Source organism: Pongo abelii, chromosome 1, assembly GCF_028885655.2.
Source record: "Pongo abelii isolate AG06213 chromosome 1, NHGRI_mPonAbe1-v2.0_pri, whole genome shotgun sequence".
Lineage (NCBI taxonomy): Eukaryota > Metazoa > Chordata > Mammalia > Primates > Hominidae > Pongo > Pongo abelii.
In genome coordinates, this window is record NC_071985.2 from 123,915,196 (window position 1) to 123,931,408 (window position 16,213).

A 16,213-nucleotide genomic window follows, 5' to 3' on the forward strand; every position below is an offset into this window, starting at 1 on the left:
TAACAAAAAATTTATAGTTAGTATGGAAGGGGTTTATGAATTTTTTTTTTTTTTTTTTTGGAGAGACAGGGAAGACTGGTCGCAAACTCCTGGCCTCAAACAATCCTCCCACCTCAGCCTCCCAAAGCACTGGGATTACAGGCATGAGCCACCGCGCCCAGCAAAAGTTGTTTGTTGTCTATGTTTCCCAGTTTTCTGATTTATTAAAATTTTATGAAATATTTCATTCATACAAAAAGTTCAAGGAATGATACATAGGCACCAGTTGGGGCTCATTTTTGATACTCTGAATTTAATGATAGCTAACATTTTTCAGCTTTTTTAAAACCCAAACAGATCTGTTCTCAGAGAGTGAATTCAAAATCCTTTAAAGGTGAACATGAGCCCACACCAGGAAAGTAAGTATTATTTCATTATTACTAACAAAACATTTCTCATTGGTTGGGTGGATACAGTGTACTTGATAGTGCATTAGCTACCTACCCCAAGATAACATAGATCATTAGGAGTAGAGCCAGGATTCAAACCTAAACCTATCTAATCCTTCAATCATTCATTCGTTTATTCAATAAACCAAGTCATCGTGCTAGGTACTGAGAACACAGGACAAAGTCAGCCACTGTCCCTGCCCTCACAGAGCTTACTTTTTTGGCAGAGAAGCCGCACAGTCTTTGTAAGTGCCAAGAAGGGGACATACAAAGTCCTATTGATCTAATTTGGGGGTTCAGGGAAGCTGAGCTTCGAAGGATAAGTATGAATGAACTAGCAAGGGGATCTGGGGGCAGTGAAGAACATTGCAGTCTAGGAAAGCTTCCTGTTGTGAGAAGGCAGTTGGCAAGTTCAGGAATGATGTGGCTGGAACCCAAAAGAGGGAGCGGCAGTGGAGCAAGATGAGGCTGATGAGGGAAGGTTGGTGGAATTGTCAGGGCCAGACCGTACAGAGACTTTTCAGCTCCAGGAAGTATTTCAGAATCTTAGGAGCAAAAGGAAGCCAATTAGGGTATTTTTTTTTTCTTTTTTTTTTTTTTTGCTGTTAATTCATTTTTATTTTTAGAGATAGGGTCTCCCTCTGTCACCCAGGATGGAGTACAGTGGTGATCATATCTCACTGCAGCCTTGAACTCCTGGGCTCAAGTCATCCTCCCACCTCAGCCTCCTGAGTAGATAGGATAATAGGTGCACATTTAAAAAAAAAAAAATTGTAGAGACGGAGTCTTGTTATGTTGCCCAGGCTAGTCTCGAACTCCTGACCTCAAGTGATCTTCCCACCTTGGTCACCCAAAGCACTGGAATTACAGGTGTCTGGCCCCCCGGTGAAGTTAAAAAAATAATTTTTTTTTGAGGCAGGGTCTTGCTCTGTTGCCCAGGCTGGAGTGCAATCTTGGCTCACTGCAGCCTTGACCTCCTCGGCTCAAGTGATCCTCCTGGCACAGCTTCCTGGGTAGCTGGGAGTACAGGCATGTGATACCACAGCTAGCTACTTTTTTTTTTAGTAGAGATGGGGTCTTACTATGTTTCCCAGGCTGATCTTGAACTCCTAGCCTCAGCAATCCTCCTACCTCAGTCACCCAAAGCACTGGGATTACAGGCATGAGCCAGTGTGGCAGGCCCACCCAATTAAGTTTTTTAATCAGGGAATTTAAAAAGTTTCTTAGTGTTTTAAAGGGTTAGTCTAGCTACTGAAGGAGTGGAAATGAATTAGAGGAGTGAAGACTGGAGGACAAAGGCCAAATACGAGGGCAGTGCAATAATTCAGGTGAGATGATGCAGCTTGACCAAGGGTGGTGGAGATGGAAAGAGAAAAGTCTGTGTATTCATTCAAGAGCTATTTAAGAGACAGAACCAATAACGCAGCAGAGTGTCTAACAATTCAGGCTCTGCACTCAGAGCCACTCAGTCTGAACCTACTACCCTCTACCACAGTCTAGCACAGTGTTTAAGAACGTGACCTTTGGAGACTTCTTGGGTTTTTTTTTTTTTGAGATGGAGTTTCACTCTTTCGCCCAGGCTGGAGTGAAGTGGCACGATCATGGCTCACCACAACCTCTGCCCCACCGGGTTCAAGTGAGTCTCCTGCCTCAGCCTCCTGAGTAGCTGGGATTATAGGCACCCACCACCATGCCTGGCTAATTTTTGTATTTTTAGTAGAGAGGGGGTTTCGCTATGTTGACCAGGCTGGTCTCCAACTCTTGACCTCAGGTGATTCAACCGCCTCGGCCTCCCAAAGTGCTAGGATTACAGGCGTTAGCCACCATGCCTGGCCGACTTCTTGGGTTTGTCTTGGTTCTGTGTCCTTGGGCAGGTTCCTTGACCTATGTGTACTTCCATTTCCCCACATGTAAAGTGGGAATCATAATAGTGCCAAACTCATTGAGGACTGAGTCCATACATATAAAGCACTTAGAATGGTACCAGGCTCATAATAAGTACTCAGCAAGTGATGGCTGTTATACTGTTGACTGCGGAGACTGATGGGATATGGGGAGAGAGAGGACTCTGCACCACTCTGCCATCCCCTGCCCAGAGTATTTCATTAGTTAGGGGCCCCGGATGCTGGATCACCTCTTGCCTGGAGGATCAATCCAATGTGTTAAAATAACTTGCAGAACCAATTGATGCTCATATGGTAGGGGAGAGGGATGAAAGGATATTTTCTGGAGATGATATTGCTCACAAGTGTTTTATGTACCAAAGTAATGCTTAACAGAGGAAACCTAAAGCCGGAGGAAGCTGTGAGGGTGGCTCTATGACAGCTCTGTCAACAGGCAAGTTCTCATGGCATCCCTCAGGGCCACTGCTCATGCTTGAGAAAAGCCTAACTCCAGGCAGTGCCCTTCACAGACTATGCAAATAACCCCCTAGAGCCATGCTCTGCACAACCTGAACAGCCCAGTGGCCCTGCACCCCTCACTCACCTAGTGCAGACTTCTGGCCCATCCCTGAGAGAGAACCAATCACAGTGTAGTAGGCAAGGGGAGCCTGTTTACTTCAAAAGGAGCTGCTTTTATTTTTTGACTGCTTCTGTCTCCTTGGGGTGAAAGCTCACTGGTGCCGGAATGAACTCAACCCAAGGTACCTGCAATTGGCAGTTTTGTGTATTTGTTTTATAAAAATGCAAGGTAGAAAGTTGGCCCCAAAAGGCTGGGCGCGGTGGCTCACGCCTGTAATCCCAGCACTTTGGGAGGCCGAGGCGGGCAGATCACGAGGTCAGGAGATCGAGACCATTCTGGCTAACACGGTGAAACCCCGTCTCTACTAAAAAAAATACAAAAAATTAGCCGGGCGTGGTGGCGGGCGCCTGTAGTCCCAGCTACTCGGGAGGCTGAGGCAGAAGAATGGTGTAAACCCGGGAGGCGGAGCTTGCAGCGAGCAGAGATCACACCGCTGCACTCCAGCCTGGGTGACTGAGCGAGACTCTGTATCAAAAAAAAAAAAAAAAAGTTGGCCCCAAAAGAATGAAAATGGAATAAAAAATGTCTTTAGAGTCTTGCCTCTTTCTGTACTAGAGGAAAAGGAGATCAATTCCGGGAGAAAATACCCGCATGGTCATGGCAACAACCTTTTTCTGAAGCCCAGCTGCGGTCAGCCACATGGGAGTATGAGAGCTAGGAGGGCAGCGGGTGCACGAATCCACCCACACCCAAACCACACACATAGAGCCATTATCGACCACAGAGCTGACGTGAACAGGAGTGTGATTGAGGGTGGTGCTTGACACAAGTATCAATGTGCTTTTGTCTTCCAGAAAAAAACTTCAGGCTTTCATGACCTACAGCTCAGACCCTGCAACACCCTCACCCCATTTCTACTCCTGCAGGATTTCTGGAAGCAAATCCTTATGTGACTTTGATAGCACTGAAGAAATAAAATCTGAGGTGAGGACTTAGAAAATCATTCAAGAAGTCTTGCAGCTCGTAAGTTTGATCTTGATGCCCACAGAACTGGCAGCTCTTAAGTTATTACAGTATCAGAGCTTCAGAAAATGCTCTGCTAAAGACAATTTTGTGCTCAGCACTAAGCTAAAGACACACAGCCTCAGCAGCCGCATGGTTTGTATTATTCTAAATTGGTTCCAAGGGAAATTTCCTGGAGAAAGTGATTTGTGGGTGGTGCCTCAGCTACAGGATTTCCCGGCCGGGGGTTGAAGGCACTGGGTCTGTTCCAGTGACACTGTGATCAGAGTTGCCAACAGTTTCCTATTTCAAATCACCAACTCGAATCCCCCGGCCACTTTCAAATGTTTCCATATGCATGTGCTGTATCCCTGAATACCCTCTCAGTGGTTATGGCCCCCAAATCCCCATCAATGGCCCCTAAGAGCTGTTCTTTTTTTCTCTTTCTCTGCCGCAGGGAAACAGCCCAGCTGGCGGCTGACCTCACCCTCTGATTCATGCTCATCAGTCACGTGCTGGTCTTTTTTTCAGTCCCTTTCCCTAACAAATATATTCCATCTCAGATTGGTCTCCTAGGAAACCAACCCTCAAAACCAGAAATAGACCAAGAGGAAAACAGGAATACTCTGAAAATTCCACCTTGTAATGTTTAATAATGAAAGAACCCAAAGAACAGAAACAGCAGTTAGTTTATGTAATTAAAATGTGTGGACTTTTCCTCTGTAGATTTTAAACTCGGCTTTGGATCATGCCCTAAGGACAGCAACCATTTTGAAAGAAACTACAGATCAAATGATTAAAATGATTGCAGAAGACCTTGCTAAAGCACAGAGGTGGAGGAATCGACTGAAATACTAGTTCAACGCTAGGCAACCAAGGATTCAAAAGAAAAAAATGCAAAGAAAACTTGATCTTCCCCCAAAATGTATTTTACTTACTACACAATTTAGGAAGATGACTTTCTAGAGAAAACACAGAAACCATAAGACATGGGTAACACAAAGTACTTAAAGGAAAAAGAAAAAAGAAAGGACTTCTGATTCTTAAAATCAAAAGCAACCAACAAGTATTTATTTTAAAATAAATCTATGTTCTTCTTAACTCATAATAAAAGAAATCAAAACAAAACAATGAATTTCCTTTTATCTATTAGTCTGAAACAAGATTAAAGTTTGAAGAAACCCTGTGTCAGTGAGGGTGGAGGGAAACTGGTACTCTCATATGCTGTTGGCGGAAATGCAACCTTTTTGGAAGACTATTTGGTAATATCTACCAAGTTCCACAAATTCCAAATCATGTACCTTCAGAGCAGCAATTCCACTACTAGGAATTTCTTTTATATATAAGCCACACAATGTGGCATGATATATGTACAGGGAAGGGCACTGGAGCACTGATGGTAACAACCCCAAGGGGGAACTAATCTAAATACCTCCTGTGATGATTCATAAATGACAATACTTTGTAGCTACCGAAAAGAATGAGGTTGGATTATCCGCAAAAGTCAGTGAAAGAAGCAAGATGCCTAAGCATATATAGAGAGAGTTGTAACCTCTGGGGTCTTGCTATGTTGCCCAGGCCGGACTTGAACTTCAAACAATCCTCCCGCCTTAGCCTACTAGTGGCTGGGACTACAGGCACACAGCACTGTGCCTGGCTCTTCATTTGTGTATTTTTTTTTTTAAAGGGCATACATATTTTCAGGAAAGATACCTAAAAATCTGAAGTGAACCTCTAGTAAAGGAAACTGGGAGTTTTGGGGGAGAAAGGGGTTTTTACCTTCTTTTCTGTACTATATGAAATTCTCACAATATCTTATAAGTCAAAATTATTTGTTTAAAGATCGCTTGAAGTCAGAAATATGTGAAAATAATAGCCTTAATGAAATTTTGGAAAAGACAATTCATTAAAACTGTGTACCAGAGATTAAGTACATTTTCATGCAGACCAGAGCAGGCTTTTTTTTTTCCCTTCCAGAGCAAGCTTTTGCTTTCCTTCTTTAAGAGTGATTTATTACCTCCTTAGTGACAGCACAGCAGGGTATTGGCTCTTTCCCCCTTCCCTGAAACTTCTGATTTTCATTCACCCTAGACATTCAACAAGTGGTTTCCCAGCTCCCAGAGTTTGGCTCAGTGGTCAGGAGGGAGTTGAATCTATTCCCACTTTAGATTTTCGTGCCAATGTGGGCAGTTGGTATTTGTCTAGCTGGCTGGAGAATGGATTGTTTTTAACTTTGGGGTTTGTAAATTGGTTTAGGGTGCCCTGGAAGAGATAAAGCAGAGGGTCAGTCTGAAAATACCTCTGACTTTATGGCCAAATTTACTTCAGGCTGTGGCACTGTAAGGAAGATAGCAAGGAACTGTGGCTGGTATTAGAAAAAACAGAGCTTAAACTGTGTATGTTCTATTAAATAAAACTTGTGGGAGGTCATTTTTTTGGACTAAGCTCCTACAGGAGACCCCAACAGACCAGACCAAACTAGAATGGAGTCACTCATGCTAGGTGCCATGTAATCAAACTGAACTTTAAAATAGGTCAGTTAAAAAAAAAAAAAGACCCAGAACATTCACAGTATCCCATTAGAAGGGGCCCCGTCAACCTGAGCTGGCATAAGGAAGTCCCCTCTGCTTTAACCCATATAAAGACACCTTTTGTTCCTTGTTTCCATTTTCTTCTGCTTTTTCTGCCTATAAAACCCACTCCTGTGCTCAGCCTTTCTGTTTCATAGATGGGATGCTGCCTGATTCATAAATTGCTAATAAAAGCCAATTAGGTCATTAGACTGAATTTGTTGACATTTTGGTTTTTGGCAGTTCCAAGAGGCTTCCAGCATCATCACATATCTAAATTTAATCACAACTTGCTAATCTGTTTTGTATGTTAGTACCACTATCTCATCCCCAAGTTTAAAATCATATACTTCTCTGGCTTGAAGTGTTCTTATGTGATTCATTAGTTCTTAACCTTTTTTGGGCTCATTTTTTGAGAATCTGGTGAAAGCTATGGAGTCTCCCTTCCCCCACGCTCTGCCTTCTCGTGGAAAAGAATACATTTTTAAAAGTTCATGGACACCATGAAACAAATCCATGGAACCTTGGTTAGAAACGTCTACCATTAACGAATATTTCTAAATCCCTCAAATTAACATTTATAGAAATTGGTAATTATAATCATTTTTCATTTAAAAATATGGCCCATTTCTGCTTTATCAAACCATATTCTAAATGTAATTTTCCATTTCCTTGAAGATTAGGGGTCATTATGAGCAATCACTGCAACACGACTAATCTAAGAAATAGCAAAAAAGGGCAGGCAATGCCCGTAAGGAGTTCTAGAAAGACACTAGGCTCTGATTTACAAGGATAATTTTATACTTACTGATTCTGTAGTCTTGGCCATCTCCTCCTCCATGCAATTCTTGTGTCAATTCTAATGACCTCTCTTCTAATTCTGTTCAAGTAATAAACCAGAAAAACAAGCTTGTGAAGTAAAAGTAATGGTACCCCTAATGCTGGGGTCAAGGTGCTCAGCATTGCCTGAGGGCTGTAAACAAACACCTGGCAGTCTCCAGGGTGCACAGGCCTCTTAGTATTTACTCCAAGGTCTAGCTGTGCTCTGGCTGCTTGAAGCTGCCAGCAGGATGCAATGGGACTGTCTATAGAGGGCTTTTTATCATCTTTTTATTGTTTTATTTTTATTTTTTTTGAGACGGAGTCTCACTCTGTCACCCAGGCTGGAGTGCAATTGCGGGATCTCGGCTCACTGCAATCTCTGCCTCCCAGGTTCAAGTGGTTCTCCTGCCTCAGCCTCCCGAGGGATTACAGGCGCCCACCACCACACCCAGCTAATTTTTGTATTTTTAGTAGAGGTGAGATTTCTCCATGTTGGTCAGGCTGGTCTCCAATCCCTGACCTCAGGTGATCCGCCTGCCTCGGCCTTCCAAAGTGCTGGGATCACAGGTGTGAGCCACTGCGCCCGGCCTATCATCTTTAAGAGAAAGTTCTAGCCATCCCCTTTAGTTAACTATTAGAGTTTGCAAAAGAAATCTTATCTTTTTATCCTTTCTATTATAATCTTGCTGTTAATGAATTATATAAAATACGCCTAATTTGTACTAAATACGAATATGTGTTTATATTTAATAGACAAAACATTGTTTTGGTGGTAAAAATTTTCCTATAGGAGGAAGACATTTCTTGCTCCTTTGATTTTAGAAGAAATCTGCTTGCATCCCAATAGGACTTACAATGGGTACAAAATATCTAGGGAAGAACTGAGTTATAGAGGTGTCGTATCTTACACAATAAACTGTGGGGTCAGGCCCTTTGGGGCTCAAATCCAAGACTTTTGAGACCTTGTGAACTCCTGTTGTGATCCTGGAGCAGTAAAGGCTAAGGGTCTAGGAACCAGGATAACAGGATTAATAAAGATATCCTTATTTATTTACTAATATTGAAGAATGTGAATCCACCGTACTTTATAAATAAAGCACATTTCAACAGGAAGCAAAGCTGTGTTTCAGAGACAGTGAATAAATGGTTTCCGTTGGTTGCAACAACAAAAAAGTCTTTTTCTGGGTCTTGAAATCAAAACCTGTAATTTTTTTTTTTTCAGACAGGGACTGACTCTCGCCCAGGCTGAAGCGCAGTGGTGTGATCACAGTTCACTGCAGCCTCCACCTCCTTGGTTCAAGCAATCCTCCTGCCTCAGCCTCTTGAGTAGTAGCTGGGATCACAGGTACATGTCACCACACCCAGCTTTTTTTTTTTCCTTTTTTTGTAAAGATGTGGTCTCACTACTTTTGGAATCTTCATAGAACGAAAAAAAAAAAAAAGATCTGGTCTCACTATGTTGCCCAGGCTCGTCTCAAACTCCTGGGCTCAAGTGATCCTCCTGCTTTGGCCTGTAATTGCTAATTCTATGGGGGAAAAAAAATCAGCTTATATTAGGAATTTATGTGAGATGACGTCTTACGGCTTCAAATTCATAAGAGATTTAGTAAACAAAGGGTCTCTGCAATTCAAAGCTTAACATATATGTGAAATATAGGACCCAAAACATCCAATATCAGTGTGATCGGGGTAAAGTGGTCACTGAGATGTCAAGTGATCAAATGAATAAACAGTCCAGTGTTTGCTGTCATCACACTCTTAGTTCTATTTGTTCCAGGCCATTGGATTAATCTAAATACCTATTCTACACATGACCTAACCCTGGAGAGGGAGTTACTGAGGCATACAAAGATCTCAGATAAAATGCAGACACCAAAAACTAATCCTCTCACTGGAGATATATTGTTTTCATGCGTAGTTTGCAAAGAAGGCTGTTTATTGTGCCAAGCCCTTCCTTTCCATGCACTCATCCACACCAAGTTACATATATCTCTTTGTGTCTCGGTTTCCTCAGCTTTAAAATAAAGATAATCACAGTACCTATGCTCACAGGAATACATGAAAAGATGGAATGAATTAATAATAGAAAGCAGTAAGTAAGCATTTGTGTATTATTACTTTATTATCAATACTTAGTAAAGTTGTAAGATTAACATATCAAAAGTTGGCCAGGCACAGTGGCTGCTCACACCTGTAATCCCCACACTTTGGGAGGCTGAGAAGGAGGATTGCTTAAGCCCAGGAGTTTGAGACCAGCCAGGGCAACACAGTGAAACTGTCTATACGAAAAAACAAAAACAAAAACAAAAAAACCCAAAAATTAGCCCGATGTGGTGGCCCATACCTGTAGTCCTGGCTACTTGGGAGGCTGTGGCAGGAAGATCACTATGGCCCAGGAGTTCAAAATTCCAGCGAGCTATGATCACATGACTGCACTCCAGCCTGGGTGACATAGCAACACCCTGTCTCTATTTAAAAAATAAATAAATAAATAAATTTCTATATGTAAAAAACCCATTTGAAAATAATAGAAGATTCAACCCACAATGGAACTACAAGAATATTTTGACAATGTGCAGTAACTATATGAAGAAAATGAAGATTCTGAAGGTTATAAAGATTTAAATGAAAAGACATTTCACATTCCTGAATATCAAAGTTTCAATATTACAAAAGATGTCGATTTTTCCTAAATTAACCTAGAAACAATGCAAATCCTATGAAAATACCAAAATGACTTTTTTTGGGAACTCAACAAAATGATACTAGAATTCATCTAGAAAAATCTGATAGAAAATTTCTGAAAAATAATAGTAATTTAGGTGGATGGAATAGGAACTTCTTCCACTATGTATTGAAACATACCATGAATTGAAATAGGGAAAAAGAAATACAAAACAAACTGTAGGTCATTAAAAGAGAATCCAGAAATAGACCACAATACAAATGGAAATTTAGTCTATGATAATGGTGGTATTTCAGATTAGTTGGGGAAAGAGAGATTACCCAATAGGATCTGGTATAACATCTGGCTGTTTAGAAAGGAGTGAAGCTGGACCACTATGAAATACTCTTATCAAGTCAGGGTTCTGTGCAGGAAACAAACTTCTCTAGCTATTTCAAGCAGAAAGGCATTTAATACAGAGAATTAGGTCGTTACAAAAATCATTGAAAAAGCAGTAGGAGCAGAAACTGGAGACCCACGATCATTTTACCATCTGTGACCCAAAGGACAGGACGCTAGTGCTGCTGCCACAGCATTAACTCATACCCACGAAGCAGGTGACAAGACGCTAAAATGTGGAGTCTGGTTGCTACAAACAATTCCTGCCTGCAGGAGATTGTTTACTGGCATAGTTGATGGCCTCTGCCTCCAAATCTTGACCAAGTACACATCATTGGTAGAATATAAACTGTTCAGACCTTACTTATCTTAGAATCTGAAAAACTTCATGTTTAGCCTTTCATCCCCTGTGGTATGGGGTAAGGAGGCATGGGACACCATGCCAAGTGCTAAGAGACAATATCTAGCACACATTCTTACACTAAAATCAATTCCAGATGGGTGAGTTACCTGTAAAAAAATAGAATGAATCTATCAAAAATTTATAATCCTGGAGTGTGGAAGGTATTTCTAAGTAGCATGTGAAATTCAGAAGCCAAAATGGAAAAGCGATGGATTTACTTACATAAAAATTAAAAATGGATATCCATCAATATTTAAATGCACAAATCCCTTGACCACTGCTAGGAATTTACATTATGGAAATGTTTGTGTAAGTCTGCAAAGGTATGTACCCAAACAATGCAGCATTATTTATAAGAGCAAAACTCTGAATCAATAAAACTATGGTCTGCTGTATGACAGAACACTATGAGGGCAAGTAAAAGAAGAGATTTGAAACAAAGATGTTCCCTTTGTTTAACAAAACACATCTGCAGACATATATTATCTAACCCTATATAGAGATTACATTATTTTTGAAAAAGTCATTAGGAGTTATCTTGGTGGGAATATTACGGTAGATTCCTTTTCTTCTTTGTTACTCTAATTTAGAACTTTTAAAATTTCTAACTTTCCCCTCTCCCCTACAGAAAACACAAACCAGAATAATTTTTTAAATTCTATATTTATTTTCTCTTAGAATGTTCATGATTTTTGGTTTTCTAATTTAAACATACATGACTTCAAAATTATATAAAATTGTGTTCTTTAGAAGTATGTGGCAAAACAGTATACACTGTGAAATCACTCCATTTCTATTAATGACTGAATTATTTTACAAATAAACTGAATTTTAGTTGAAAGAAAAACTACACTTAGAGGAAACAATTCTATCATACATATACATTTACAGTTTTTTACTTTTACTATCTCTTTATTTAAAATAATTCTTTCCCAAAAACTATACTTCAGCATGAGACTTTTAGATATAAGTATCCAATGGGTAATTAGTATATACAGAGGTGGCTGTGAAAAATTACCCACAACTCTAATATATTCTCCTCCAAAGGTGAAAAAATTTCCTTTTAGAAAGCATTTTAACATTTCTTCTCATCATCTACAAAGCAGCAGCAATATTTAAATTATCAAAAATGACAAATCCAGTAATACATAATCATAAACAGTTCCTTAAGAAATGTATTTGAAAAGCCATTATTCCATAAAATATTTACATTGTTTAAATTACATGACAGCAACATTTTCTATTTTAGTTCAACATATTAGTAAGAATCTCTAAACCCCCCAAAAAGAAACGCTATTCATCTTTAATAAAGGAGACTTTATCCTTGGGTTTATTCAGCATCTTTATATCATCCAACAGCTTTTTGGGTGTTAAAACATGTGTAGAACCTGGTAGGAGAAAAGAGAATTTTTCAGAGGCCAGCAGTTAAATCAATTTTCCTTCGCTTAATATAATGTGTTGTCCTTCAAATATGTAAAGTGCAGTAGCCTGGGGTAATGTAACAAAATTTCTGTAAGACATCTTCCTGAAATCTGCCTATGCTGCAATATTTCAATCCTTCTTCACCACTGAGCATGTTCAGTAACTTTTCAGAAACAGTGGCCATTCCTAGTGCTTTGTCTACTTTGTGCTATACATTGGTACAATGAAGGGCAAAACTGGGGATTATCCTATCCTCAGCACTATAACAGTTATTGTTCAATAATAGAGATCCACTAAGTAGTGCTGCAGGTCAAGGCTTAACACACAGATCCAGCGCCTTCATGGGTCAGGAGAGTTTACCTATCATTGGCTTTGACTGAAATTCTTATTTTTTAATTTTTTGTAGAGACGGAGTTTTGCTTTATTGTCCAGGCTGGTTTCAAACTCCTGGCCTCAAGTGACCCTTCTGCCTTGGCTTCCCAAAGTGCTGGAATTACAGGCCTGAGCCACTAGCCTGGCCTGAAATTCTTAAAACTTAATTCCACACAGGCCTTGCCAATGTCATGTCCATATCCACAAAAAATTCAAAATATTTTTGAAGTAGAAATGTATTTGTGCATCAAAAACTATTTAACGGTTAAACAAACGTACAGAACATACTATTTTAAAGGAGCAAGCTCCTTTTCCTCAAATAAGCACATTTTAAAATAAAACTATCAAAAAGTCAACTAGGAAAAAACTCCAGCACATCAGACAAAACACATTCTATGGTTAACAATTTTTTTGCATTAAATTTAGTTTCAAATGTGTAACACAAGATAACATTTTACATGTATACTTTTGCATTTAGAGTTTGTTTAAAAACAGAAAAGAAGGCTGGGTACGGTGGCTCATGCCTGTAATCCCAGCACTTTGGGAGGCCGAGGCAGGCAGATCACCTAAGGTCAGGAGTTTGAGACTAGCCTGGCCAACATGGTGAAACCCTGTCTCTACTAAAAATACAAAAATTAGCCAGGCGTGGTGGCAGATGCCTGTAATTCCAGCTATTCAGGAGGCTGAGGCAGAAGAATCGCTTGAACCCGGGAGGCGGAGGTTGCGGTGAGCCAAGATTGCGCCATTGCACTCTAGCCTGGGGGACAAGAGCGAGACTTAGTCTCAAAAAAAAAAAAAAAAAAAAAAAAAACCAGAAAAGAAGAAAAGGAAAGTCTTACCAATAATAACTTCACAGGATTTATGTGCCTGAGAAACTTCATAAGCACAACGCATTTCAGAGTATGTAATCCCTCCAATTACAAAAACAATCAGCTTTGACCCATTTTTTCGGTCTTCTAAATAATTAGCTCTGGGTTTCTGGCGAGCACTAAAAAGTAATTAAAAAAAAAAAGTAAACATGTTATAAACATTTCCAAAGCCATAATGCTTGTAGACTTAAAAAACCTAACTCAACCAAACTCAAACTTGCTACCAATTACATTGATTTTTTTTTTTTTTTTTTTGAGATGGAGTCTCACTTTGCAGCCCAGGCTGGAGTGCAGTGGAGCGATCTTGGTTCACTGCAACCTCCGCCTCCCGGGTCACGGTTCAAGCAATTCTCCTGTCTCAGCCTCCCGAGTAGCTAGGATTACAGGCATGCGCCACCATGCCCTGCTATTTTTTGTATTTTTAGTAGAGACAGGGTTTCACCATGTTGGCCAGGCTGGTCTTGAACTCCTGACCTCGTGATCTGCCTTCCTTGGCCTCCCAAAGTGCTGGGATAACAGGCGTGAGCCACCGCGCCCGGCCCAATTACATTGATTTTTAAGGAAATGACTTAACCATAGTATGACTAACCAAGAGTTAAGCAGGACAGCCACATTTCAAAAACAATTCTAACAAATCATGCCTAATCTGGCTTGGCATTTTAACCTACAGAGTAGAGCTAACATCCTCCCTTATTATTTCATAAGAAGAAATAATGTACCTGAGAAGTCTGCAGCTTCTTGAAATTAAAAAAAAATTAGAGAGTGGCACTGAAAAAGGTTTTGAAGATGTGAAGGGGAAAGGGGCAAGTAATACTTTGGAGCTGATGTGGTATTAGGTTGTTCCTTGCTGGAATGGAATTCAGGAACCTACGATGGTAGGAGGTTGGCTGTTAAGAATTAGACCTGTGTTTCGATTTTTATTCTGCTTGTTTTTGATTCAGTATGACTTTCAGCAAATTACTTAACTTCTCTCTAAACCTCAAAGGCTGTTACAAAGATGAAATGAAACAATGTACAGAACACATTAAGTACAGAATCTGGTGTTGGGTAAGTACTCAATAAATAGTAGTCATTACTTTTACCATTCCTCCTCCAGATTGCTCTAGATCCCCAGAGTCTCATATAGTAGCCACTAGCCACATGAGGCTATTTAAATTTAAATTAGTTAAAATTAAATGAAATTAGAAATTCAGTTCTTCATCCATACTTAGCCACATATCCAGTACTCAAGAGCCACATGTAGCTAGTGGCTGTCATACTGGACAGTGCCAATACAGAACCTTTCTATCACTGCAGAAAGTTCTATTGGCTAGCACTGCTCTAGAGCATAGGAATTACTTTTTTTGTTCACAAGCTCCACTGGTAAAAATTTTTAGCTTTTATTTGAAAAGTAAATATTTCAAAATAAACATTCATTTATAAACAAATATATTAATGTGTAAATGACATATGTGTACTAGTATATATTAGTAAAACTTAATTTCTTCTTTTTTAGGTAAAAATAAGTACCCAATCGTTCATTTTGTTATCTACTTTGAGAGTAGATGACCTAGAATGCCTTGCAGTATAGGATCTCATAGCAAATTTTTGTTTTGGTAGAGATGGGGTCTTGCTATGTTGCCTAGGCTACAATGCAGCAGCTGCGGACCAGCATCATCACAGGGCACTACAGCCTCGAACTCTTAGGCTCAAGCAATCCTCCCACCTCAGCCTCAAGTAGGTGGACTTACAGGGGTGCACCACTGCACCCAGCCCCATAGCAAACTTTTAATAATGTTCTTAGCTGGGCGTGGTGGCTCACGTCTGTAATCCCAGCACTTTGGGAGGCCAAGGTGGGCGGATCATGAAGTCAAGAGATCGAGACCATTCTGGCCAACATGGTGAAACCCCATCTCTACTAAAAATACAAAAATTAGCTGGGCATGGTGGCGCATGCCTGTAGTCTCAGTTACTCAGGAGACTGAGGCAGAAGAATCGCTTGAACCTGGGAGGTGGAGGTTGCAGTGAGCCAAGATCACACCACTGGACTCTAGCCTGGGTGACAGAGCAAGACTCCGTCTCAAAAAAAAAAAAAAAAAATCTGAATCTAGCCTTTCAGATGATCGCTTCCATTCATTACCTTAAAGAATGAGGCAGTCAACAACAGGAAACAAATTTTAAAAATTAAAATTAAAAATTTCCTTTCCTTTTGAAAGGTGAAACAGGAACAAGACCCACTCTTGCTCCCATACAAAGTCAAGGACGTATTAATAACTTTGGCTTAAGAACTGTTTCAACAGAGAGAAATAGAGTAAGAAGGCAAAAGAAAAGGAGACAACACTGCTCAAAACAATTCTAACAATTTCTAAGCTTCTGAATAGCAATTTTAGAGTAACGGGATTATATTTAATTTGTTTCACATACATGTGAAGACTGAGAGATATAAAGATAATTAAATCCCTAGATCCTGAAAACTTCCCTCTAAATAGCACCAAGGAGCACTGATTAAAAGCAAACATGTTTTTAAAGCATAGCTGAGAGTAAACAAGTCAGAGAAATCTCCAGGGCTATTGGTAAAAAGGAAGCTAAATACTAGAATGGTAAACTGAGGTGAGGCTTTGTCTGCCTTGTGGAGTATTTTCTGATCTTAGCAAACAAGGGGCCGAGCCCTGGGTACTGTGCAAGGTACAGATTGGGAGCTGACACCCTGCATAAGGTCAGGACAACCTCAAAGGCAAGGGGAGATGCAAGGAAGCTTCTCCTCTGATAATTTAGCCACAGGCCTGTCACATAGAGTCTTAGGTATTAATCATACTACC

The 16,213-nt window shown here is 40.2% G+C and overlaps 2 protein-coding genes across 13 annotated transcripts in view; one reads left to right on the top strand and one right to left on the bottom strand.

Moving 5' to 3' along the window:
* AKNAD1 (AKNA domain containing 1) overlaps positions 1–5,024 on the top strand; it is a 42,687-nt gene extending 37,663 nt beyond the window's left edge. For 6 of the 11 annotated variants that reach the window (XM_054530251.2, XM_054530272.2, XM_024245477.3 and 3 more), the window contains 3 exons: positions 317–398; positions 3,746–3,875; positions 4,620–5,024. In XM_054530251.2, coding sequence (XP_054386226.1) covers positions 317–398; positions 3,746–3,875; positions 4,620–4,751 — 344 coding nt within the window. In that variant the 3' untranslated portion in view covers positions 4,752–5,024. Of the gene's footprint in view, positions 1–316; positions 399–3,745; positions 3,876–4,350 lie in introns of those variants that run through there. The other 5 variants (XM_054530255.2, XM_054530294.2, XM_054530304.2 and 2 more) reach the window with 3 other exon arrangements.
* A 6,639-nt stretch (positions 5,025–11,663) lies between these two features.
* STXBP3 (syntaxin binding protein 3) overlaps positions 11,664–16,213 on the bottom strand; it is a 68,269-nt gene continuing 63,719 nt past the window's right edge. Inside the window, exons 18-19 of one of the 2 annotated variants that reach the window (XM_002810512.4) lie at positions 13,386–13,534; positions 11,664–12,140 (exon numbers count right to left, since the gene is read on the bottom strand). In XM_002810512.4, the coding sequence (XP_002810558.3) occupies positions 12,046–12,140; positions 13,386–13,534 (244 nt within the window). In that variant the 3' untranslated portion in view covers positions 11,664–12,045. The remainder of the gene's footprint in view (positions 12,141–13,385; positions 13,535–16,213) is intronic. The other variant, XM_024245514.3, reaches the window with a different exon arrangement.